Source organism: Fusarium graminearum, chromosome 2 (genome assembly GCF_000240135.3).
Source record: "Fusarium graminearum PH-1 chromosome 2, whole genome shotgun sequence".
Classification (NCBI taxonomy): Eukaryota; Fungi; Ascomycota; class Sordariomycetes; order Hypocreales; family Nectriaceae; genus Fusarium; species Fusarium graminearum.
Genome location: NC_026475.1, coordinates 4,321,990 through 4,347,508, shown reverse-complemented (window position 1 = coordinate 4,347,508; position 25,519 = coordinate 4,321,990). Strand labels below are relative to the sequence as shown.

The following is a 25,519-nucleotide window of genomic DNA, read 5'->3' as shown; positions in this document are numbered from 1 at the left end:
ACCCCACATACCGAGCTGTTTCTACGTTATGGAGACCAAAAGTGAGCTACACCACAAGAGACATTGTGAATTTGATGGGCATTTACAGGGTAAATCTGCAGATCCATGTACATAAGAACACACAAACGCATTTGGTCCACATTAAGTTATTTCTATTAGTTTCGTTATTGAGATCAATGATCAAGAGAAAAGAATGTGAACCTCATGCCTCGATGTAGTGACGTTTAGTCAGCACAGTGTCTTGCTCAACGGACTAGACTCCCTGTTTAGGGACTGGCTGATGGACAGTCTTACTTGTTTGTTGGTTCGGCCTCAACAACAACTTGTAGTAGATACCTACGACCTATACTCGACCATCATTCTTTGCGACATGACAAGCCCATAGTTTTTTTCTGAACCCCTGGTGCCGCGAAACAAGTCTCACACACCCCACTAGGCCCTGTCAATTCGGCCTCTGCTTTCCGCAGGGGACCAAGATGTAACAGCGGTCTTGACGTCGCATAAAGAACAATGCAACCTTCACGCTCTCAACCCCGCGGCCCGGGCAGCTTCAATCCTTTATCCAGCTCTTCTGCCCAGCCTTCACAGCTTTCAACATCATCCTCGAGACCTGCTCTACGCCGAGTCGAAACCTCAGACGGCGAAGACGAGACCCCCCGACCGTCCATAACAATACCCAAGTCGCGACAACCCTCACAACCGCAACCCTCGTCTCCCGCGACACCGATATACGCTCAATTCACGACACATGGAAACTCGAGTACGGCGAGCTTAGGCCACCATAACTTTTCGAGGCCGGCGAACTCAAGGTCCGTCACGCAAGGGTCGCCGGCGACATTGGTCAAGGGTCATGCGCGCAAGCATTCCGCTACGCAAGGCTCATTCGAACCTACCCTACCGTCCATGAGCACGTCGAATCTATCTTCGCATCTCGGAATGTCTCATCAAAACCCATCAAACACTTCTATGTCTGCGGCGGCGGCGGCTGCTGCGGCTGCCTCTGCTTCCAATGCCAGCTTGTCCGCGAGCCAGATGGCGGCGCAGGCGGCTGTCATGTCGCACCAGAACCATTCACGTCAACGCTCACAGACAGTACCTTTCCCTGGCGATCCGAACGACGGTGTACGACGAGGTAGCGGTAGCAAAGGTCCCACGAGTCCGCCCATGTTGAGTTTGACCGAGGCGAGTGCGCCGCGGGATACCGGGTTCGTGAATCATGGTGGATATGGAGGGCCTCACTCTTCTGCTGCCACGGCGGCTGCGAATGTTGTTTTCCCTCGATCTGGTCACACGTCTCCTAGGGTATCACCTCAACCATATTCGCAACCGCCCGCACCGCCACCCCCTGTGTCGGAAAAGCCAAATAAAATAGAAAAGTCCAAGGTCAAGCTTTTCTCTCGTCCAGGCAAGATCAGCACAAAGGGTGAGTCGAAAGAAAAGCCGCTTCCGAGTCCAGGAAAGATTGGCTCTGCGTTATCGGCTCTTCAGCGTGGGAATTTTAGTACAAACAGCTTGGTTGATCCAAGTAATCAATCCATATACAACCTCAACAACTCGTCTTCGGCGACCATACGACCTATCGAAACGCCTACTGAAGAAAGAGAAAAGGACAAAGAGAAGGGAAAGGAAAAGGAGAAGAAGCACCACTTCCTATCGCGACAGAAGCATAAACTTAAAGATGAATACCACCTCCCGTTATCATCGGCGGCCAGCAACTCTCGCCCAACAGATCCCAACGCGCCAAATCCTTTATACAACTTCAATATCCCACCAAGCCCAGCGCCCACATCTTCCACTTTTGCCAAAGCTAAAAAGGACAAGAAGCTCGCTGAACGATCGGATAGCCGGCTAGATGGCGAGTCGAGTTTTAATGGGCAGAGCGAATGGCCCGGACCTAGCAGTCTGCCATCCCTGTCTCAACAATCGACCATGTATGATCCCATTGATCCCGGAAAGCTAGGCCTCCATAACCATATGTCGCTGGACGATGCGTGGCCATACTTGAGAGCTAAGCTGCTGGTCATCTTTGAGGGCGAGGATCTGCGTCTCCCTATAGAAGACTTCAATCGGGTTGTACAGATGCATATCCAATGGTGCATGCACAGACGCTCACCAAACACAATGTTGGAAGATTTACGAGATCTCCTACATACAGGGTTCCTGTCACTTGATCGAACTTTGCGGCAGACCCCTGAGGATCGCTTTATTCCAACGCTTGTGGAGCTTTGGATGTTTACCTTCACCTCCATCCTGCCATACATGCAGGCCGTCTTCCTCCCATTGGATCTTGAGGTATCAGGCTGTGGTACACTTATGACCGGAGAGCAAGCCCGTGACTTCTGGGGCGGTGCTATCGCTTCTTCATTTGGCTCAGGAGGACCAGCTCGTGTGGCTCCAGCACCATCAGTTCTTGATGTAAGAAGGCTAGTCCTCATCGCTTACAGAGATACTGTCATTCTACCACGCTACGACACACTCAAGACCATATTTTCACGGCTGTCTCTCGAATTTTTACCATCATCATTAGCAAGCATAGCAATGTCGTCTACACCTGAAGCGGCACTATCCACTTCACCTTCCGAATCGTTCGGCCGTCCCGGCACAGCGATGTCTCTTGATCCATCCAACGCTTCTTACAACTCCACAAGCACAACCCTCCTTGGAGAAGGTTCCGCCGGAGGTCGTAGTCGCGCCATCAGCAATGTCAGCTTCGGCAGTCACGGCAGTGATGGTGGCTTAAGACCGTTCACCCCCTCGGGAAGCGAAAGAATTCCACCCGTGCCCTCCTTGGGCAGTCTACGGGAACGCGAGCAGAATGTTGAGGACTCAAAACACATCACTGAAATGGTTGGTCGAATGCTGCAGTGTATGAGTGTCTTGTCGGGCGTGTCGGCTGGTGATGTTGGCGCTGAAGGGAACGAGAGGGTCGTGGAGCTATGCAAGATGTTGAAGCTCAACTGGCTGGGTAGAGGAAGAACGGGAAGGAACAGAAGAGGAATGGTAGGAGGCAGAGTGAGGAGAGAGGATATGAGGGATGAAGTTCGTGTTATTTAGCGATTGATTTATAAATGATAAGTGGCAAGCAGCATGGTCAGGAAATACAAAGTATCATTCAAGACTTGGACCGTATCATCAACACCTAGCGTAAATAATGAAAGATGAGAGACCACCACAAAACTGTGGCGTCATGTTTGATCCACGCATCTTCTTGAATGGGTGGAATATGCAGGGACTTTACCAATTTTATATGGTGTCATGATACACACTTCCACATCATGGCTGCCTTCAAAATTCTTGTTTACATGATTCACGCGATTCAAATCGATACAGATTGAGAAAATGTTTTATTATTACTATTAATTAAGACTTGGGAGTAATCTCCATGGCAACATCTAGAACTTTTCAACAGTTAGCTTCATGACTTGATCAAAGGTAATCAACTGCAAAGTGTGAAGTATGGTGTTTAATCAGACATCCAAGGAAGTATAATTATACCCTCATCTGTCCCAAAAAGGCTCGAATGGGACTCGAGTGGAAACTGCGAATTAGGTGGAAAATTTCATCATGAAAAACGGCGATGTTGGTTGTGAGGAAAATTTTGTAAACTTACGTTAGTGGGTAGAAAGCTTCGCGAAGCTGCGTTGGTTAATTTCGGGTATAGCAAATGTTCATAAATCTATCAAAGCGATGTTAACAAAGCTGCAGGAAATGCGCGCGCTAGAAAAGCTGAGTGTGTTTGATGTAGTCAGACGGTGATACTGGCAAGTAACAGGCCTAGGGCCCGAATAGACTGAATTTCTTCATGGGCGATTCGGTTGGGAAAAGAAGACTTGTAACAAGTGTCATCATTCAGATGGGGGGAGGGTGTGCTGCGAGGCATGTGGAAGTTTGTTTTTCTTACCATTAGGATCCAAGCTGGATACAAGGCTGCAAAGAAATTTTCTTTGCAAGCCAAACAAACCACCTCGAGCAAACATGCCACACGGCAAGACGCAGAGCGTACCGCTCAGACAAAGCTGTTCAAAATCAAAACATCTGCTCCGGAAAGACAGTCATCGTGTGATCTCGCGCGTGTTGTTCGTGTGGGAAGAGAGGTAGAGGCGGTTTGTTGTGGTTGGAAAGGATTGAAGCTTGAGAGAAGAAAATTGAGAGCCGCATCGAAGAAAGATATTGGAAGACAGTGCAAGAAAATTTGATAGATGCGCGACACTGTGTGGCTTTCACGTGACCGTCCCCCAACCCCTTCTCGGCGCTAGCGGCGGAAGCCAGTTCATGGTCCACTGCAATATCGCGATAGATGCATGAAGCAATTTGTCTTGTCCTTCACCTCCACCTATGCCCGCTGCATTGTCTTAGGATGTACGACTAGGTAGGCTTGGGGAGCAGTTAGCCTAGTTCACGTCATGACCTTGCTGACTGAATCCTGCCAAGTTTCTTGTCGGAAGTGTTGATTTTAAGCATGCTATTTGTCTTTGTTCATGCCTCAATATGAATTTTTTACATCTGTGCGCTTGGCTACCTGCAGGTCTTCAGCAACAAAACGCAGGCATAGACGAAGGCACATCCTTGTCGGAAACTGTCGCGTGTCGTCAGGGATCCGACGTTTCGTTGTAATGAGGTTGGTGGCTCCAGATTTCAAGTATGATCATATCCATATATTATTCAGCTAACGGGTGATGTGCTACTCCACTCGGTGATGACAGAATAACACCATGTGAAGACAGTCACTTTGTGTAAGATCATTTATATCGATCGACCATTCTAAGGTAGAGGCAATTTCATAGATATCTACATATCCAGTCTTTGTCATCCGCTAGATACATATTCTATCACCTTATCTCGGGGTCCCGATCCGGCAACACGCACTAGAACCACATATCTTTCGATTGAACGAATCAGAACTCTTCCCGTCTCAATTGGAATCCACTTGTCCAACTCAACCCAGACGCAGAGGTCAGAGGTCCTCCCCCAAAAATTCCACGACCCAGTCTACAGTCAGCCAGCTCAGCCCAGCGATTGCACAAGGAGGAATCGAGTGAGATCTTCCCCAGTCTGTAAGAGCCAGACCGTCGATCTCTATCTACAATCTCTATCTTGGGTGATATGACACAATTACAGCCATTATTATCTATTATAAAATATTGATGTAGTGAAAGCATCGTTACCGACAGAGCAGAAAACCAACGAGATCTGAGGCCTTCCCTTGGAAACTCTTACAACCTTGCTCTAGTCTAACTACGCCTTGATTTGGCATCTTCCCTTCCGCCTTGCTTGGTTCACAGGCTCGCTCATAGGTTGACTACCTACGTGCCACCACCAGCACCTTTTCTTCTTCCGCTTTCACTCCCAGAGTGTTTTCTGGTCGATCTACCAACTCCTCCCACTTCTCTCCCCCTTCTTCTTTGACTTCTTTTTCTTCCTTGGGCCAATCTTATTTTCAGCCAAGTCGAAAACTGAGGTCACCAGCCCCCCGTCACGTCAGATTCCACCCTAGTTTTTTGCGTGCCTACCTACCCTTTGGATACTTTATCCGGGCTATCAGCGTGCGTACCTGAGTGCCGGGCCCGCCGTCGCGTTACCAAAACCCAGTCGAGCCCAGCCCAGCCCAGTTCCCACAACAGCAGAGTTCAGTGCATTGCACACTGGAAAATAAGCGCGCCCACGCGGAAATACAACCAACCGAACCCGGATCATAAAACCCAGGCCGTCGAGAACAAAAGAGACGAAATTAATGAGTCAGTCTATGCTATATTAGACCAGCTACTAAGGCCGTTTATTTTCTGTACCCTGGACTCGGAGGTCGACTTTTCTGCTACCCCCTTAGCCAACCCGATCCGAACCAGCTCAGGCCCAGTCGCAGTCGCAGTCCCCATCCCGTCCTTGCGACTCCCGTTCTTGCCCCCCAGTCCCCAGCACTGAAAGCGGATCGCCCTCTTTGTAGCATCGCTCTCCCGTGCCTTTCGCATTCTCCTTCCTGGGTCTGTCTCGACAATCCACCAATTCCTTTCTCGACAACCTCGATCTGCGCTCTTTTTGGGCTTCACTTTTTCCTGGGTCAACCACGATTGCAGTGTTTATTACCGGCCTATCTGAGGTCTTGACCATTGGACTCGTGACGTGCCACTCGCCCCATCGTCGCCTCATTCGCCCACTGCCTCCTCTTTCCCCCCAGTCCAACCGGCCTCATTCTCTCTCTTATCCGCTTTCGCAGCGCGAAACAACCACCAAATCTTCCACTGACGCTCACCGACGCCCTGACGACAACTATTTTCTAGCTGCTGTACGATCCAACACATAATATCCTGTGCACCCCCTCTTTTTATCTCTCCTTATTTTGTTTGGTTTACGACACGATCGCTATCGCACCGTACTCACGATCTTGTCTCGTCGCGACGCGCGAAATATCTATTGTATAAGGCCTACCGCTACATCGAATACCTGGAAGTTGACGCTCGCGCTCGCGTCGTCAGCCAGAGTTCTCTTGTCCTCCGTTCAACGTATGCGATAGTATTACAACGCGATTGTCGATATCCACGACGTGGATCATCGACCTGACTTCTCAGCCATGATGGCAACCAGTATGGGCCCAAATTTCTCTGGGCATCCTGCCGGCATGGGACATCCAGGTGTCGCTGGCCATCCTATGGGTCCCGGTGGCATGCCTCATAACCAAGGCCAGCAAGGCGGTCCTGGTGGCATGCCTCATCAATTTGGAGGACCCATGGTCTCTGCTCAAGGAGCTCAAGTAAACCCTGCCCTCATGGGCGGTATGCCGCCGGGTGCGAACCCCAATGCTCATGCTTTACAGCATCTCAATCCCGCCGCTCAACAGCAAATGATTCAACAGCAAATCCAGCAACAACATTGTATGTATTATCTTACTGGCACTGTACCTGCCATCCCCTGTCTATGCGCATACGCTAATTGTCCTCTCCACAGTTGCCAATAATCCCCAAGCGATGGCAGCGATGCGACAACAACAGCAACAGTTACTTCAACAGCGACAGCTTATGGCTCAACAAGCCGCTTTCCAGGCCAATCTACAGGGCGGCATGCCGATGAACATGGCCCAATTCAGCCAACTCAATCCGCAGCAACTGCAGCATCTCAGAGGAAGGTTAGGTCCTGTAAGTTAATTGACAATCAATCACCCCAACCGAGTATTCCTTGCGCTAACAAATCAGGGACAGCATCCTCAGGCCCAAGCGATTATGGCCCAACAGCTTGCTCTCCAACAACATCAGCAGCAACAGCAACAGCAGCAACAGGCTGCGCATGCTCAACAAATGCAAGGTGGCCCTAATCCAGGCCAACAGATGCCCATGAACGCTCAAAGCATTCAAGCCATGCAGCAACAGAATCAGCTTGCTCTCCAAAACCAGATGGCAAATCAACAGGGTCAGCCTCAACCTCAGCCTCAACCTCAGCCACAACAACAGCATCAGCAACAACAGCATCAACAGCAGCAGCAGCAACAGCAACAACAGCAACAACAGCAGCAACAGCAGCAGCAGCAGCAGCAACAACAGCAGCAGCAGCAGCAGCAACAACAACAACACTAGTCTGCTCAACAGCAACCTCAACATACCCAACAGCATTCATCACAGGCTGAACGCCAGCTCCTACTGGGCCACACTCTCCACGGGACACACCTAGCTCAACCCCTGCTCAGCCAACTCCTTTAAACCTGGTCAAAACCAGCCTCAAGTGCCACAAACTCCTGCTCAGGCTCAGGCTCAAACTCAGCCTCAACAGCCTCAGGGCCAGGCTCAGGCTCAAGCTCAGGCACAAGCTCAGGCTCAGGCGCAGGCCCAGCCTCAGCAGCATCAAATGAACGCTGCCGCTGCCCAGCACATGGCGATGCAGAGTCAAATGATGCAGCAACAGCAACAGCGGAGGGAGAGTATGAAAGGCCAGTGTCTGCTTAAACTGATGCAGTTTAACGAGCATCTTAGTGGCTTCCCTGTAAGTCCTGTCACTGTTAAAGTTGTGGCATTATACTAACAAAGGTAATAGGGTTCCAAGGGCCGCGATGACCTCTCATACTGGCACAACTTCGCGATGCGATTTTTCTCCCAAAATGGCGTATTCCGTCATTCATTGCATATTACCGATGCCGAAGATACGACCGATAAACAATACGAAATCGCATACCCGGCCATTGCTCGCTACTTCCATACTCATTTTGGTAGCGGCGTCAAGAGCATACAGCTGGTCATGGATAAGGGTACGACAGATCGACCTCTCCCAGGAGACTGTCACTGCATCGAGAATGCAAAGTCCAGCCTTGTGTATTGGTATGAGACTGGATCTCACGTAAGATATCATTTTTTTGAGTCCGAGATATCCCGGAACTAACTGAATCACTAGTTGGTCGCGAGTGGTACTTTGCGAGTACAGTTTGACGCAGAACAGAAGATCGAGCTGTTCGAATTTCTTACAACAAGTCACGAAGAATACATCTCACGAAAACAGGTTATCGATGCCGCTAAACCAGCCCATATGTGGATGAAGGAATGGCACAAGACAAACTCGCAGGATGGCAAATCACCTGAATTGTCTAAGAAGGGCAAGGGTCGACAGCTGAAGTCCCCCCAAACACAGCCTCCAGAGGTCCTGGTTGATCTGCCAGACTCGGCTGTGAATAGCAAGGGTGTGACTGAAGCTGTATTCCAGTTTCTTGAGGTAGGGACAGCTCACTCAGTGTAAGTAAAGAGTGAAGCTAATATATTTTGACCAGATTGTTGAAGTGATGGGACAGATGAACCCATTATTCCAATTCTATCACTCGAACCCCGGTATGGGCGCATATCAAGCTCTCGAGCAATACGTCTCAACAACTATCAATGGAGCTCCTCCAAGCATGAATGGTCAACAAATGCCCCCCGGGGCCCGCACACCTAGCTTTGGGCAATTCCCGATGGGCACAAGCCCGGCTGCGGCTCATATGAATCTACCTGGATCACCTCACATGGGCAGCCCAGCACCCGGTCATATGCAGGCCCCTGGAATGCAGATGCAGCAAAGTCAACAAGGTACAGGGTCAAGCGGACCTAGCGCAAACACATCCCCTGCTTCGAACAAGCGAAGAAGACCGTCAGCAGTGAAAGAGGAGGATGGATCTGGAGCTCCTACGCCCAATGCTAATGGAATGCCTCGCAACGCCAAGCCTCCCACACCAAGAATGCCAAAACGACTTAAGGGTAACCCGCCTGCACAGTAAATGATGCTATACTCAAATGCAACTGTCATTATTTACTCTTTTTTTGTTCTATTTTCATTTTGCATTTTGCATCATGCTGCATGGTGGCGTCATTCCTTTTTGGTTTCACCTTGGGCGCTGGCTCTTTAGGGAAAATACTTGGTTGCGGCAGAATGAATTTATATGGGGTGATTCGTATCCTCGCTGTCATCCATCTATCTATTTCTCGCCATCCTTGTCACCTCCTAGCGATTGCTCCGCAAAACCTCCAAGGAGCACATCTCGCACTGGTGGTTGCCTTGTCGAGCAGTGAGTAATTTGGGGCTCAGAGACGTGGGTGACGAGGCTATGCGAGTCATTTGCACACGCACATCACGACAGTAAACGAAATCGTCATGGGCCTGTTTCTTGAGCAACAGGATCAACAAATAGAAGCGGAAGGCGGGTCTGAGGTTTAATCTGGGTAACAGAGTTGCAGTTACTCGTGTACGACTACAGGGGCTTGCGGCACAGGTCGACTTCCATGGTCCCGGGCACCCTTTTTCTTTCCGTTTTTAGTCATGTGCATTTGCTTTTTACTCGACTTTTTGTTGGAAAAGACGTTCAGCAAACAACCGGGTGTACATGGAGGAGTTTGGAGACACGGGGTATTGGTCCAGCCTGTCACAGTTATCAGATGTTGCGTTAATTCAAGAGTCAAAATAAAGAAAGAGATGGAAGAGGTGGGGAAGGCTCTGTTGCTTTATGAGCAGTTTGGAAGTGCGATGCTGTCTATCATGGGTGTTTTCAAATTATACCTAGGCTAAATAAGGAGTTAGGTCTTTAATGTGTCAAGTTTTAAATGTTCGAAGACTCCCTGTGTCTATTTCCCGTGGCTAAATCCATGTCGACGGTATAAAATGAACTTGTCTCAGGATGGGCAGGTTTTCTCTGGCTGCAAGTCCTGCATAATATACGATATTTGCGGTATAAAGGTGACATTTAACTAAGCCCGTGATACATCGATGTGAAAGATCTGCTATTACAGACAAATAATATGCCTCGAGCATCCGAAATATATCTGGCTCCAATACATAATCCTCATTAAAACAACTCATTTCCATGTCGGAGGCAGCCGCGCCCTGTTTTCTTGCTACAACCCAAGCCTGTCAGCGATTTGTGTCTCTTCAAAGAAGTCAGTTTAAAAAGACGTACGTGAAAATGCTTAAGCAGTGCTACCAAACCACCAGCCGGTCGTCTTCTTGGTCGGGGGTGCTTCTCCACGAATGGCAATATAGCACTTGAGCGCGCCTCCAGATGAAGTCATCATCTCCTTGAGTAGAAACCACTCAAGCTCAGTGCGAGCCATAATGTCGGTTTTGGTGATTGGGTCACGATAGTGCCAGTCCTTGTCACTCGGTCCAAGCGGGAGAATGGAGCCGCGAAAGGTCCAGTACAGTGTCGCAGCGATGAGCTTGGGGCGACGAATCGAGCGTGTGCGTCGGGATTTGGCGTTTGGAGATTCAGGGACTGGAAGTCGCTCGCGCAGAAGAGCAAGGAGATGGACTCTGGACGTGTCCAGGGGGACACGCAGGGACGTCTGAGGAAGATCCCATGGGTGGGTCAAAGAACTGTCGTTGTTGGGATCATGGACAATAAGCTCGAACTCGAGCTCAGGAGCTGCTGCGTGAGAGGGCAGGGAGGTCGGGGATACTGAACGACCAGAGGTTGAAGTGTTGCGAGTGTCGGCTCGAGTGAGAGGGGGTGAGACTGGCGCAAAGGGTTTCGTCTTGGGCGGCTCATAAACGAAAGGCTCTTCTGCGGTGATGCAAAGGTCCATGTTGTTTTGATTATTGCTTTCTCCTTATTTGTGAGGTTGAATGAGACAGTGAGCAGGGGCACGAGATGAGAATGATGCCTAGTGATGGTGGTAAAAATGCTGAGGCAGGCATGCGGGGCCTTGTAAATCGAATGTTCGCGGCAGTTTTAGGTGAGGGGTTTTATCATAAGAAGTGCGTTTAGATCTCTTCAGTTATTCAGTTATGCCTGTTGTTTGTGAATAACGCACGAAGTTGTGGTCGCGCTGGCTGCGATTTGAAAGGTCGCCAGGGGCTGGCAGTGACAAGATAGCTACGATGCCACAACACACGATCACGCCGCTTGAAGCAATAAGCTGTTTTAAAAATACGTCCCAATACTTGATGATTTTGCATTCTGTGTTCTATCAATCTGCGCAAACCGATTATTGAATTCAAGTTCCCCCCTCGACCGTTTGCAACGTTTCACTCATGAGTAGCTGACTGCTCAGGTTCGGTGTCATCAACATTTGCATCATTCTTTTCATCAAGGTCTCTTTTCGGCGAACCTGGCGTGGTATTTGCAGGCTCGGGCGTTTTTTTATCATCGTCGTTACCATCCCCTGTCTTGTCGGGTTGCTTGTCGTTTGAGTCAACTGGCCCCTTATGGGAGCTTGATGGTGTGGGCGAAGGCTGACGAGTGCTAGGGGGAGTGGTCTGGGTGGCATCAGTCAAGTCCTTTGAGTTGTTATTCGTAACATCACTTGAGGCCTGGCCTGTGGGGGCGCTCTGCGTGTTCCCCTGGGCTAGAACTTGAAGAGGCACATAAGCACGCTGATGGCCGATGTATTAGCTATCTGAACCTCTTCCACCATCGTCCTTTTCTTCGTTTTACACTTACGTCGACCAGAATGAATGCACCATAGCTGTTTGTAGCTATTTGGGATATGATCGACTGGAATTCGTTGGGAGCTATCTGGTCCGCGAATGATACCTTTCGTACATTGTCTGCTGGCGTTATAGGACCAGATTCGGGAACGATTTCAAGCTTCGAGTATTGACTACGCGTGGTATACAGGGTACACTGGCCCGAGTAGACTCTGTCTCCAAGATTGTGTTGCTTAGACCACCAGGATAGGTTCGCCAAGACTGTTTCGCGAGTTGGTGTGTAGTTGTAAAAAGCATCATTGGAGGCGAGGACGGTTCCTGCTCGGTGGAAAATGATCTTGATCCTGATGTTTGAAGTGAGAATATACTGAGGTGTTGAGACAATTACTGGAGCAGGTTGCCAGTATAGAGGCGTGTAAGCTGTCTGATGAAAGGAGACCAGAATGGAAGGAATACCAGTTGGGGCCGCTGGAACGAGGTAGTTCCCAAAGATTGGAGGTTGGAAGTAGAATGCCATTTTGCACGAAATGAGGTCAATTAACACAATTCTAAGTTTACATTACTTTCTCTTTTCTTGCAGGTCTTGTTAATTCTTTATATAGTTCAAGTCAGGGTGCCATATCGTTGAATCACAGACCTGGTAGTATGTAAGTTGGCGATGGTTTGTATGGTGTTGTATGACACAGTGGCTCGTATCACTATGCAACAATTTGACTCTACAACAATTCACGGTTCTAGACATTGTCACTTTGTAATTCACTTTCAAATTAGGCTATTAGGACATTTTCCTCCCATTTTATAATCCGCCCTTGCATGTTTGTTTCACTTGATCATTGATTCATCAAACAGAAGCAAGTTCAGGTGCAGTAAGACAGTCATCAGGGGCATAACAACTTTACAACAAAACAATCCTCGGATTAAATAAGAAACCTTTCCATCGAATCATTCATTCTAGACTGAGTCAAACTACCTACGTATCTCCTTCCAAATTCGTTCATGCACCCTCCGTGGGGAAAGTGCGTATCATTTTGACTTGGACTTACCCGGTACCCGACGCTAGGTCTATCAAGAGAAGCACTGGCAGACTGGATCCAAGTTTGCCGATATCTCTTTCCACTCCAATTAAACACGCCCACAATAGTGCCTTGATTATCTCCCGGCGACAAGATCTTCGCCTACTAGTTTAATCTCTCCGCTCAATCTATCAAAGTCATACAATCAATAATGTCTAGTGCAATAGCCTATTCAACGACAACTCCAAATATGGCAACTGCGCGACATTATAGATCCTGGCAGCTCCAATTCGTCACGCAGGGAGCTGTCTCTGACGTATCACATCCCACTAAGATCGACAGTCTTGCCTTGCTCCTCATCACGCAGCTGCGGTGACAGACTGCCTAGCCTGCCTCTCTGCCTGCTTAGCTGGCTTGCGGGCCCCTACAAACTCTATCGATCGCCATTTTGGCGAGGGGTTGAACGTTCGACCCATCATCGACGGCTGTGGCTGGCATTCAAGCATTTATTGTCCCATCCATGTGGATAATGACATAAACTGATACCAGCGACCAGGCACGACTATCTCGCGTCGACTGTTGAATGCAACTAAGGGAGAGGGAGAGTCTCGGCACTTGCTATGCCGTCTGCAGCATGTACAGACATGCTAGTATGGTACTAATAACGCACTCTCCCTGCAGCTTTCAAACTGAGCTCTTCCTGTCTCAGTGTAAAATGAAGCGGTGTCCTTGAAAGTTACCTGCCTTCCATGGTCGGTCCGTCGGACGAAATATCAAAGCGCCACACCCTCAACGTCCAGTCGCTAGTCTGCGATCTACTACAGCCCGCATTGCCCGGGTCTCATGCTCCGTTCAACCCGCCTGTTTGACAAGACCTCGACTTGTTGAAATGCCCTGATTGGAACATCGAATACTCGGTGGCGCCCAAGCTGTTTTTGCTTCTTGCAACAATCTTGTGCATTCAATATTAATTACGCTCTTGGTCCTTGGATTCAGCGACTTGGAACTTTCTTTGTCATTTCTCGACACTCGACGGTACTTGGATAAACCCCAAGTTGGCCGATAACCCGCGAAACTCCCAAACCACCCAATTTGACAAATCCAAGCAACCATGATACAATGACTACTGAACTGAAAAGAGGCGGGATCCTTATTCCACCATGGTTCGAATACCACCAGCCAAGTTGCTCAGACTGGGCCATCGTCAGCATCGTGTTTGGCATGACACTCTGTCTGACCCTATTTGGACTCATCCGCGTGTCTATTCAGACATACAATCAATGGAAACGCGCCCAAAGAATCACCACTTATATGATTTTGATATGGCTTGAATTGATCGCCAGTGGAGTTATCGGAGGACTTGGTTGGGGTTATGTTCGTGGAACGATTCGTCCAGGGTGTGTATGCTCTGTTCTCTACAACATTCACTTACTAACAATTGCTAAATAGCTTTCTAATATACTTCTTTATCTGTAGGACGCCTTGTCCCAGAACGTATACACTAGCTAATATCGACAGTATTCCTCTGGGTGTTTCAGATCCATTGCATCATGCAAATTATTGTCAATCGAATCGCCCTCCTACACGTTTCACCGACTATCGTCCGACGGCTGAAATGGGGCATCTTCAGTATCCTCGCTCTCATCAACATCTCAGTCTTTTGTATCTGGATACCTGCTCGTCTTCAAATCAGTCAGACCTATATCGATATCAACAATGTTTGGGATCGAATCGAGAAAGGCATTTTTGCAGTCATTGACCTAGCTTTGAACTTCTATTTTGTCTATCTAGTCCGATCTTCTCTCATCGCATACGGCCTCAAGAAATACGTTGTGCTGTACCGCTTCAATCTGATCATGGTGGTCATCTCCATCTCCATGGATGTAAGAACGACGGATTGAGTATTACCTATGCATTGCAACTGACTAACACGAACACAGATCCTAATCATTGGCTCAATGTCTTTGAATAACACCTTCTTGTATGTTGAAGCTCTCATATTGAGAAACCTCTCTAATTGTGGAACAGATACGTTGAATTCCACCCCCTTGCATATCTTGTCAAGCTACACATTGAGCTGTCTATGGCCGAGCTCATCGCAAAGATTGTGAAGGCATCTGGGCCAAATCTAACCCCATGTCGCTGTGCCTGTCATGATGATCCCAACCACATATTCCTCCATTCAATTCAATCTCGACACAGTGCTCCAGCAGCGACTAGCCTCACGTTTCCAACTACTGGAAGATTACGTCGCTCTTGGCCAGCTTTTACAAAGAACATACACAATCGGGAGAAGCGACGCGGAGTAGGACGACTTATGTCATTGAAATCAACTCGGAAGAATCTTTCACGGGAGAAACAAACTGCTAAAGATAACAAACCACAACAAGAAGCCTGGAAGTCAGACACCAACGTACTGGGAGACTGTGGCTCACAAAGCATGCCAAGTTCCGCGGAGCAAACTACTAAAGAATCCCATTCCCACAACGACTGAGATGTAACGATGATGAGCAATACCAACTCAGCCTGAATTGGCATCTCAACACACATAGCCATTTTCTTGATTCGGTATACAGCTCGGCCCCACCGAACAACTACCGGTACCCCCCGGCTTTCCCCACACTCTCCACTGGGACAAACCGATAAGGTATTGCCGAACTGCGAGAGATATGTGCTGAAAGGCGAAGGGGTTGCTAGAAAGTTCAATCTCTGAGCTTCAGGGCGCAGGAATACATGGCCTGGAAGGCTGATCTATTGCGGGTTGACGTACTAATCTTGCCCCTTGATGTTGCTTTTAGCAGCCAAGTGTTCTGATGCCCTCAGGACATCTCCGCCGGCACTATAATGCCTTTGACAGGGACACTTCAATACTAATTAACGACCGCTGAGAAAGTGGCACTCACACATGCGAGTTCATGCATGTCAAAATGAAGCCTGTTGAAGAGCTCAATCTTGAGTAACCTTGAGTAGGATGGAGAGAGACAGAATCCTGGAGGATTATTGAGGAAGTGCAGCAAAAATCAGCAATAGGCTCATCGTAGCCCAGACCTCTGCGTTTAGTCATACCATAACAATGTGTGTTGCACGATATTTATTTAATACCCCATCAGTGGGACAATACTTTCGATCTGGTCACGATAGCCTTTTTAGACTGCAGTTATCATGTTTTTTGATATCATTGTTTGTACGCTGGTTATTGTCCAGCCTGATCCGCTATTAGACAAATAGCAAAAGAACGCCGTTAATCCTGTACAGAGCCATGCCCAAATCCTTTCGTCGTGTCTTCATGACCCTATGCCACTTATGTTTTTGTTTCCGAATACTTGGTCCTGGCAGATATCGTTCAAGCTCCCCCCTTATAGCAAATAGTCATAGAATGTTCCCAAAAGATGCTTTGTCGTTTCGTCATGCTCCCAAATTTGTTCCAGATGCGTGCTCGTTCCAAATCATAAAAAAGCTTTTCCCTGAGCGTCGCGAAACTATGTGGCTCTGAAATATAGCTTCTACCTGGCTTCGTCACTGATACTGTAACATTGATTACATGACACCAGGAGCCGGGTTCTCGTGCTTAGCGGTACTACCCTTACCTCTCCATGTGCTGACGGCAGGGATGTTAGCCTCGTAGCGGACTTCCTCGGTACCATAGGCGCCAGGTGTGAGTTTGATCAGTGTGTGGAGAGGGACATTCATCCAAGGGCTCTTGGACTGGTCCTTCTTCATGAAGTATGCATAGATACATCGAAGCACGGCCTGGTGAGTGACAATAAGGATGTCCTCGCTGCGTTCAAGCTCCATGATGATAGGCTCGAGACGGATGACAACGTCGCGATATGACTCTCCGCCACGGTAGCGGTAGTTGTACTTGTCTTCGTCACGTGCGGCAAAGTCCTCAGGATATCGGTCCTTGATTTCCTGGTAGGTCAAGCCGTCACATACACCGGAGTCAAGCTCATCAAGTGCCTTCCACTGTAGTTGATTGTAGTGGTCAGGAAGGAAGCGAGATGTGGCAATCGTTCGCCGCAAGGTCGACGTCCATACTGTAAGTGGGCGATCATCCTGTTTAATGTTAGACAGGCATAGAATAATTGGGGATTGGTCAAACACTTACACCGACTGATTTTCGGACAAGCTCAGGTAGCTTTCTGGCGTATTGCTCGCCACGGGGAGAAAGAAGAGTATCACCACCAATTCTGCCATCGATGTTGTACAACGATTCGCCGTGCTGTTAATTTTATTAGCATGGCTCAAAATTAAAGTACAAATTTACTCACCCTTGACAGCCAAACAGAGCGAGGGCGGATGTGGAGGTTCATGAGGTAGTAGACGATTCGGCTTTGGAGATAATCCCGGATTCGGCTAATGATGACTTGCTTGCCAACATCCATGATCTTCAGGTAAGTCAAATGCGACTCCTTGCCCTCGGCGTCGATGGTGCAGTACACCTTCTCATAATTACGAATACGGTTGCGGAAATCAAGGGCGGCAGTCTCAGGGTCCTGGCCGCGATAGTCTGGGCTGGTAGTCTTGACATCGCGAATGTTGGCCATGATGAGCTCCTCATCGTCGCACTTGCTCTCAACGAAAAGAACCTCAATTCCATTCTCATTGCAAACCTCCAGAACCCACTTGCGACGCTCCAAAGTCGAGTTGGTAGCATCGAGTATACCGACAATACCGCCAGAGCGGAACCAGGCTAGCATGTCTGCAACAGCAGCTTCGGCGGCGGCGCGACGAGTGCGCTCTCCTTCAGGGTTGTTGATGTCGAAAAAGTCGGCCGTGGGCTGGGGAGCGTCATTGCGGCGGTAGTTACCGACGTTGAATGTTTGAGCTGGGATGGAGAGCCATTGAAGATATCGCTGGGCTAAAGAATTGGTCGGTTAGCGACCGCAAGAGTAATCGCCTGCGGGTAGCGACGGGACTTACCTCGTTGGGCGATATAACTCTTGCCTCTGGCTGGGAGACCGACCATGACCACACAGATCCTGGTATCTTCGGCCTGGACACCGACGCCGTTGGTTCGAGAAGGCATCTTGATTAGGTAGTTGGGGTGTAAGTTGGGCGGTGTGAATTGAGTACGACTGGTACTGAGCGAACAAATCAAGGTCCGGGAACGACAAGAGCTTGAAAATGATCAGGTATGATGAAGCTCCAATACTGCAGACACATGAAATGGGGAACAAAGTAGAATGACAGTGACCCAATCGACGATGACTGATAAAAGGTCAGGTAAGGCAGCTAGTAGTAATCGCGTGGACCGAGGTAGAGTGTGAATGGGAAAGTACGGCCTCGATAACTTGTTCCCGTTGGTGATTGGATCCAGGGGAAGTTCAGGTTCAGCTAAGATCAAACGTGGAAGGCACAGCAGCGAGAATACAATAGATGTTCCTTCTCAAGTTTAATATGACGATGACACAGCGAATTGGTCCCAGATAGAGTGGGAATGGTTAAGTCAACGTGCCGTAAACGTGGTTCCGCTTGTAGTGGAGAATTCGTTTGTCGATACAACGACTTGCTCCGTTTTGCGTTTGTTGCGACCAAGACAAATCTGATTTTTGGGCGATAGAGATCAAGAAACAAACGGCCTTGGATGTGATCTGCAGCAGAAGCAACCCGGAGCAATGGAACCAGGACTTTGGGGAGAAACTGTTTCGATATGAGATGAGGGGATGGGGGATGAATGAGGGGTTGTAATTTATGGACGAAGGGAACAGAATTGGACTGGACAGAAGCTACTTCAGCTAGTTGCTAATATGATATGCACAATCTCAAGCTGTGCGAGGGGAGACTGAAGTTTAAGAGAATAAGGACGAGGTCAAGTGACGGAAATCCAAGGTGAGGTAAGGTAAAAGGGTAAGGATAGGTACAGTAGCGCAAGACAAGGTAATGAGAGGTAAGGTATGGATGGTATCCCCGATCAGTAGCTCGGAATTTAGAATGATGGACTTGTTTTGTTATTTAGTACCTAACTAAAACTAATATTAGACTAATACCTGACTAACTTGACTGATTGTACAAGATACTGACACAAGTATTGCAGTATTGTTTAGTCAAGGTAACCAAGTCTGCTCCATTGCAAGACACGAAAAAGACAGAAAAAATATGATTGAACATGCGGCTTCCATCGTCTTTTCCCAAGGTCGCGGCTCCATCATGAATGACGATGAAATGGAGTCAAGCCAATGGGATTACGTCGCTGCCCCGCCAAAGCCCGCGTTCATGATCCACTACCGCGGGTCAGAAACACCCCCGGCCGCTCGGGATGGACGCCGTGTGTGCGTGTAGAATTCCAGGGCCGGGACGGTCAACGAGGGCCCTGTAAGGTGACCTAGGTGACTCGACTCGGGGGGGCATTATAGAACCCTCACCCAAGTCTCCACCCTGCAAATTTCTATTCCCTTTACCGACGAGATGGCGGGGGAGGAAAGCTCTACTCCGGGCGTAGAACTGCTAGAATGGAAAGCTGTAAGTTACCTAGAGCCTTAGTTAGCGCCTTCATAGCTCAACCCTCACTGCAGCTGTCTCGTGGTGGTACATCTCCGGATCCTCCCGGTCTAATTCCGAGGAAGGCAAACCATGTCAAGTATTCTTCATGTCAGCGAGGAGTCGAGACAAATGGCGAGGAAAAGCTTCCAACAGTAGACAATATTGTACTGTACATGGCATTGAAAATTCATGCCCCTAGTTGTGCGCATTTAGGCATTTCACCCCAGACGCCGACAAGAGGCCGAAACATTGCTCTACATAATGCACCTCAAGTAGACCGACATGGGACTTTGAGATCCAAATCTCATCGCTTTCCTGTCCCGTGCTCTCTTCCGGGCCGTCAGCCTCAGACAACGACGTCCGGGGTGAGCTGCAGGAACCGCCACAGAATATGGGCCGTCCACGAGACCCTTTGATGGTCCGGCTCTGTCCGAGTTGGCACCATTCGCATGTGCTGTGTTGCTTCCATATCATGACTTTAAAAGATGGACCAGTTGCCGGTTCCCGGGGTAGATTCTCGACCGATCCTTGCGTCGTAACGCGTGTTGCACCTGGAGTTATCCGTCTTCTGACCCCGTCTTTCATGCGATTAAAACTTGTGGTGCGATATGATGAATGCTCTTTCAGGTCCCGAACGTCAAGACGTGGGGTCCCCTCTTCACCCCAGGTTTGGATCGCTTGCTAGGTCACGTACTGTAGTGTACTTACACCGCTTCACGGCCTCATGATAATAGACCTTGGGTGGATCGGATTCGCTCGCTTGAGTGACGAGAAACAGCTCGAGCGCAGTCCACGAATCCCAATATGGAATCCGGGGGCTGTGACAAAAAAAGATAGGAATTCCGTACCTTGCTAAAAGCTCAGGTGTTCGAAGGACCTCTTGTTTGTCGTAGCGACGGAGATGCAGCTGCGTCGCCTTCCGTCATGGTCTTGTGCTCTACTTGTATTGTCAAACTAGAAGTGAAGAAGAAACAAATGGCGAGATTTCCTTGCTGGTGGTTCGGTGAATGCCCCTTTTTCAAATCTCGTGACCAAGGCCAGATGCTTGATGCTCAGTATGGCAGCAGACAAAAGAAAGGATAGATGACAAATAGAAGGAACTGTTATCACGAGCTTGCACTCCGTGGCCGATTATCGCGATAATTTTTCTTTCCCATCCATATCGTTTTATCCCATTACCATATGTCGAATCGAGTTTTAAAGCAGAGAACACAGCATGATGTAAGTCTTGTGTCAGGACCTCGAATAGCTTTGACCCTGACTTACACAAACGGCCGTTTGGTTTAGAGATAATGTTTGAGCTCATATGTATTCGCTCGTACTTCCCTTCTATATGAGTTAGCCCGTTCACAATATGAGAACTCTGGACATCATATATTATTACAAGCTGGGGATCGACAGCACGTACCATTAGAATTTAATTTGTTTCTCTTGCCCTGCATAGTAACTTGATCGTAGTACAACCCAGTCAGGAAAATGATGCCCCTGGCTTTCTACTCCAGCTAATATGTGTTCAATCTTGGACGACACCTGGCAGCGTTGGCTAGTCTTTCGAATAGAACCGCATTTCTGCACCGCCAACATCGAAGACAGCCACCACATTCTGCAAGAACACGTCGCCCAAGACATACGGTCCAGATTTACCAGTCGAAATAGCTAAGGCACACTTCTCATTGGATGGATCTTTAAGTTCTTCGTAAATCAGGTCTGCTGGGTTGATCCAGAAACGAACGCCTGAAATAATGACCGCGAAATGAGGAGGGACAGCTTTGCAGTCGGCAAAGTAGGCTCCCCATTGAACCATGTACGTAGCGGGAGGGTCAAACGCCTTTGCGATGGCTTCGGCCAATGCTTCAATATGTGGTCAGCAAAACTTCCTATGAAATGTTGCAAGGTTTAACTAACGAGGAGGAAGGAGCATCATTGTAGTCCCTGTATCAACGATGTAGGGATACTTTCCTGTGTCCGTTGTACTTCCCCATTGAAGGCCATCTGGAATTATAGTATAAAACGAAGGCTTCCAAGCTGTGACGTCCCGTTCGACAAGTTTTGCCTGCCAAGCTGTTAGTGCTTCCAAATGAGAGGGAAAGTGTTGCAAGCCAACTGACAATGATGAGGTCTGTGGATGCAAAAGACCTGGGATGCCAGTGCATAGGAGGAAGTCCTCCCCATGCCAGTACACCATCGTTGGTGTTTGTATCGATGGTGACACTGAAAACAGGGTCGATCGATCCTTGCGAGATGGCGTTGGTCAACCAAGGAGTGTAAGAATAATTGTTCCACTCAGAGTCATCGACCGGATCATCTGGATCACCAATATAGCCGCTTGTGAGTGATGGGTAGGCAAGCCCGAGAATGCCAACAGTGACGTTGTCACCGTGCCAGTATGCTCTGCTGGCTAATCCCACTTGCTGCCCGGAAACTGATACACCTCCACATGCGATATCAGAGGTACCCATGGGGCCTGCCACATCTTCGCCAGATCCATAGCGTCGGTGGAAGTACACTTCAGAGATGTCTTTAAGAAACTCTGGGATGTGAGGTTGGCCGAAATTGCAGGCAGCCTGATTGCGTTTATCGCCCGCGCTGTTCTCACACCTAAAACCGGTCTTGGCGGCCCATGTATCTGAGCTTCCAGTGTCAAAGATTAGCCAAACTGGGGTCTGGTCCCACGTGCACTGGATTGCATATGCAGTCGAGAAGGCGCCGACAGCGGTAATATTTTGGCGAGGAGTGTCTTTTTCGTGTGGCTGGTCGGGCTGAGTGAGAAGGGAGAGTGACGACCTCGGGTAGACATCATCCTTGGTTTTGAGACGCTTCAGTCGTGACACATAGACGCCGGTTCGGTCGGGTGACTTGGTGGCTGAGAGAGCCCTGGCTCGCTCGAAGGAGAATCCATTCAGCGACGTTGAAAGATCCCAGCTTTCTGGTCCTACTGCACTCCTCACCACTGCAGAAAGCACTGGGCACAGGATGATGACTATTAGGGCGAAGATCAGGTGAAGCGGTCCCATGTTGGCGATGTGTAGGTGAAAGAGAGTCGATGTTCGGAGAGAGAGATAGGGAGTTCGGAAATATCTTAGGCAGAGGGTGAGGATGCCTTTAGTAGGTAAAGGGATGAGATGCTCCGAGACGAAAATTCTGAAATGGGATGGCTACCTTAGTACCTTAGTGAGCGCTGGCCTCTAATTCTCTCAGTACCTTGAGGGTGCCTTCCTTCATGAGCGGGAAGGTACTACCCCGGCCTCTCATGTGACGCTTACCATACAAACCAAAACTATCTATGATCGAAACAGTCAATTACATCATCTTAGACTTGATTCGAGTGAAAGGCCGTTTATAGATGAAGCTCGTCGTTACCTCCTGGCACTGATCAAGTTGCCGAAGCGAGATATGAATTAAGCATGCAAAGAACTCCCAAATCTGTGTCACTACCACAACACCTCTTGTTGAGCACATCCAAAAGCAACAGCATATTAACTGGCGGTAGGAATATGCGAGAAGATGAGACGCTGCAGTGCATTCTGACCTTTTGAGATGTTGGTTAGAAACGACCTGGAACTCGACATTCCCATCCTCAACTCCAACATCGGGTAAACTATCCTTTTGATTATCTCAAGTCATGGAGCAAAACCTCAAATATGTGACTATCGTATGTTTACTAACACCAAAGCCTCAGCTTTTGATCATCTCCCATAGGTTAAGCCGACATGACTGACAGACATCCAATAGCTTATGTACCCAACTCTCAACAACACAACACAACAACTCCATCCCTCTTCGGAAAGTGGTTTCTTAGAAAGAACAGTGGCTATTTATGATAAAGTCCCCATCGAATACCTTGCTGGTTGTCAGGTTGTCAAATGTCTGACTAGTGTCTTCTAAACCAAGTGGCGTTGCGGAGAACAACAGCCAACTAACTACAGAAAACTACACGAGCCAAAACCCTCTTTCAGCCTTACAGAAAGACCAAAATACTTTGCGTAATGAACACTGGTTTCTTCGAATTCTACATAAGCTATCTGTACTAGATGGCTTATGTGTATGACTCCAAACTCCCTATCCCACGATCCAAATACTGAGGCCCTTTTCCGGAACGGCAGCGAAGAAGCTGGCCGTATACCCCTTATCCAGTCGTATTTCACGTCTTATAACAGGCTGCGCAAATCCAGAAAAGCGACAACTAGGTCAGGGGCGCTTACATTGTCAGCATATGGCTGCATCCTGGTAGGGCTGATAAGCCACGATGATGATGCAACACCACAGCGCTACATTTGGCCCTTTTCAGCTAGACATTGTGATGGGAATGATTGGCTCAGGAAGGGACTGATGAATTACAACCCTGAAATCCTGGAATGCTTGCGCTCAGTCTGCCTATCGTAGGCTCAAGTTTCAGTACCTAAGCCAACTTACGTATCTGCTTAGAGTGGGTTTCCAGATGGTGGAGTTAGCTTGCTACTACTAGCAGGCGATGCAATCTTGTGCTATGACACAAAGTGAGTATGGAGACCTGGAATGGCCTTAAAATATCAAGGTAGGTGTTTTGCTCTTGCTTTCCGGTCGGTTCCTACCAGACTTCTATCATCTCCTTCTCTCCATCTCTGATCACAAACACTTTATTCTTGTCCCAACCTATATCTCTTATTAGTATTACAGCCATGTCTATCGTCTCTTCTCATACAGTTGAACCAGTGACTGGTCAAACATCTAGCACCGATAAACCTCATCTCGTTTTCGGCGCTACTCCTGTAGATGGCCACACATACCCTTTGATCCGCATCGCAGAAGACCTTATATGTCGTGGTTTCGAGATCACTTTCATCGGAGGCGATCAGTTCGAAACCGCTATCACAAAGATCGGCGCCAAACATGTTAGCCTCAGATCGATTTTCAATGCCAAGTTCATGGCAGGGCGCGAGGTCATCCCTGCCGGCCTTCCCAGGCTACTATACGATATCAGACATGTCTTTACTGGCGAGACGCCGTATCGCTGGGAAGTTCTCAAGCAAGTCCTCGAGGATATACGAGCCGAAACCCCAGAGCGTGAGGTGATTCTCATGCCTGAGACATGCTTCATGGGTGCCAATCCGATTTCCCTCGGTGCAACTCTTCCCAAGGGCTACACTACCCCGCCCAAGGTGATCAATTTGAATCCCATCCCATACATGGCTACGAGCATCGACACTGCTCCTTTCGGCCCTGGTCTTCCTCCTGATTCGACCGAATCTGGCCGTGCAAGGAACCAGTTCATGAATCAGATGATGGTTGGTGGCCCCTTTGCTGAGGTCATTGCCCACCAGGAAGAGGTTCTGAAGGGACTTGGGGCTACCGAGATTCTCGAGCCTCAAGTCCCCTTCCATCACTGGGTGCTCATGCATGACTTGACTCTCCAGTTGTGCCCTCCTAGTCTCGAGTATGATCGGTCTGATATGCCCTCCAACGTCAAGTTTGCTGGATGCTTGACACCAAAGCCCACCCCTAGCGATTTTGTTCATCCTGCTTGGTGGGACGATGTGAAACGAGGAGACCGTCGCATTGTTGCCGTAACTCAGGGCACGATTGCGCAAGACGCATCCAACCTCATCATCCCCACCATCGAAGCTCTATCAGATCGAGACGATCTCCTTGTCGTGGCTATTCTTGGCCGAAAGGGCGCTGCTCTTCCCAAGGACATGGTCATCCCCTCCAATACCCGCGTTGTCGACTATCTTCCTTATGATGTTCTCCTGCCTCACGCCTCCGTGTTCGTCATGAACGCTGGGTATGGTGGTTTCCTTCACGGTATAACAAACGGAGTTCCGCTGGTTCTTTCAGGCGAGAGCGAGGATAAACCTGAGATTGCCATGCGTGGAGAATGGAGCGGCGTCGCAGTCAACTTACGAACAGGACAGCCTACTCCCGAGCTTGTAAGAGAAGGTGTTGACCGGGTTCTCTCAGACGACAGTTTTAAGAAGAGAGTTGATGAGATCAAAGCGGAGAATGAGGCGATGAAGATACACGACTTTATCGAGGAGCAGATTCTCTCTATAGGCGAGTTGGATGCGTAATGGGTTTGTAATGGATTTGTTTATCGCGGAAGAGCTCTTGTATTAATGTAGGATTTTTTTAGTTTATGCAGTCATCAATTGGTTACTTGGCATTTCATCAGAAGTAGTCGC

At 48.7% G+C, this 25,519-nt stretch overlaps 10 protein-coding genes across 10 annotated transcripts; 6 read left to right on the top strand and 4 right to left on the bottom strand.

Annotated features, from left to right (window-relative positions):
* Nucleotides 1-510: 510 nt before the first annotated feature.
* On the top strand, nucleotides 511-3,054 carry FGSG_04339 (uncharacterized protein; the record flags this gene model as incomplete). Its single annotated transcript, XM_011322972.1, has 1 exon — nucleotides 511-3,054. The coding sequence occupies one exon, from the start codon at nucleotides 511-513 to the stop codon at nucleotides 3,052-3,054; it is 2,544 nt and encodes an 847-aa protein (XP_011321274.1).
* A 3,511-nt stretch (nucleotides 3,055-6,565) lies between these two features.
* On the top strand, nucleotides 6,566-7,562 carry FGSG_12271 (uncharacterized protein; the record flags this gene model as incomplete). The annotated part of the gene is made up of 3 exons (XM_011322971.1): nucleotides 6,566-6,866; nucleotides 6,940-7,127; nucleotides 7,200-7,562. The coding sequence occupies 3 exons, from the start codon at nucleotides 6,566-6,568 to the stop codon at nucleotides 7,560-7,562; spliced, it is 852 nt and encodes a 283-aa protein (XP_011321273.1).
* A 454-nt stretch (nucleotides 7,563-8,016) lies between these two features.
* FGSG_12270 (uncharacterized protein) lies at nucleotides 8,017-9,999 on the top strand. Its single transcript, XM_011322970.1, has 3 exons — nucleotides 8,017-8,316; nucleotides 8,371-8,685; nucleotides 8,741-9,999. Exons 1-3 carry the CDS (start codon nucleotides 8,062-8,064, stop codon nucleotides 9,221-9,223), a joined length of 1,053 nt encoding a protein of 350 aa, XP_011321272.1. The 5' UTR covers nucleotides 8,017-8,061; the 3' UTR covers nucleotides 9,224-9,999.
* Nucleotides 10,000-10,406: 407 nt separating this feature from the next.
* On the bottom strand, nucleotides 10,407-11,021 carry FGSG_04340 (uncharacterized protein; the record flags this gene model as incomplete). The annotated part of the gene is made up of 1 exon (XM_011322969.1): nucleotides 10,407-11,021. One exon carries the CDS (start codon nucleotides 11,019-11,021, stop codon nucleotides 10,407-10,409), a length of 615 nt encoding a protein of 204 aa, XP_011321271.1.
* A 442-nt stretch (nucleotides 11,022-11,463) lies between these two features.
* Nucleotides 11,464-12,382, bottom strand: FGSG_04341 (uncharacterized protein; the record flags this gene model as incomplete). Its single annotated transcript, XM_011322968.1, has 2 exons — nucleotides 11,464-11,811; nucleotides 11,879-12,382. 2 exons carry the CDS (start codon nucleotides 12,380-12,382, stop codon nucleotides 11,464-11,466), a joined length of 852 nt encoding a protein of 283 aa, XP_011321270.1.
* A 1,615-nt stretch (nucleotides 12,383-13,997) lies between these two features.
* On the top strand, nucleotides 13,998-15,372 carry FGSG_04342 (uncharacterized protein; the record flags this gene model as incomplete). The annotated part of the gene is made up of 5 exons (XM_011322967.1): nucleotides 13,998-14,275; nucleotides 14,328-14,350; nucleotides 14,397-14,761; nucleotides 14,819-14,859; nucleotides 14,907-15,372. The coding sequence occupies 5 exons, from the start codon at nucleotides 13,998-14,000 to the stop codon at nucleotides 15,370-15,372; spliced, it is 1,173 nt and encodes a 390-aa protein (XP_011321269.1).
* A 646-nt stretch (nucleotides 15,373-16,018) lies between these two features.
* FGSG_04343 (fructose-2,6-bisphosphatase) lies at nucleotides 16,019-18,555 on the bottom strand. The gene is made up of 4 exons (XM_011322966.1): nucleotides 17,802-18,555; nucleotides 17,150-17,739; nucleotides 16,987-17,100; nucleotides 16,019-16,934 (listed from the first exon to the last, which is right to left on the bottom strand). Exons 1-4 carry the CDS (start codon nucleotides 17,905-17,907, stop codon nucleotides 16,416-16,418), a joined length of 1,329 nt encoding a protein of 442 aa, XP_011321268.1. The 5' UTR covers nucleotides 17,908-18,555; the 3' UTR covers nucleotides 16,019-16,415.
* Nucleotides 18,556-18,977: 422 nt separating this feature from the next.
* FGSG_04344 (uncharacterized protein) lies at nucleotides 18,978-19,777 on the top strand (the record flags this gene model as incomplete). Its single annotated transcript, XM_011322965.1, has 3 exons — nucleotides 18,978-19,150; nucleotides 19,235-19,340; nucleotides 19,394-19,777. The coding sequence occupies 3 exons, from the start codon at nucleotides 18,978-18,980 to the stop codon at nucleotides 19,775-19,777; spliced, it is 663 nt and encodes a 220-aa protein (XP_011321267.1).
* A 1,127-nt stretch (nucleotides 19,778-20,904) lies between these two features.
* Nucleotides 20,905-22,375, bottom strand: FGSG_04345 (uncharacterized protein; the record flags this gene model as incomplete). Its single annotated transcript, XM_011322964.1, has 3 exons — nucleotides 20,905-21,212; nucleotides 21,267-21,414; nucleotides 21,470-22,375. 3 exons carry the CDS (start codon nucleotides 22,373-22,375, stop codon nucleotides 20,905-20,907), a joined length of 1,362 nt encoding a protein of 453 aa, XP_011321266.1.
* Nucleotides 22,376-23,876: 1,501 nt separating this feature from the next.
* FGSG_04346 (uncharacterized protein) lies at nucleotides 23,877-25,408 on the top strand (the record flags this gene model as incomplete). Its single annotated transcript, XM_011322963.1, has 2 exons — nucleotides 23,877-23,895; nucleotides 24,045-25,408. 2 exons carry the CDS (start codon nucleotides 23,877-23,879, stop codon nucleotides 25,406-25,408), a joined length of 1,383 nt encoding a protein of 460 aa, XP_011321265.1.
* Nucleotides 25,409-25,519: the final 111 nt, after the last annotated feature.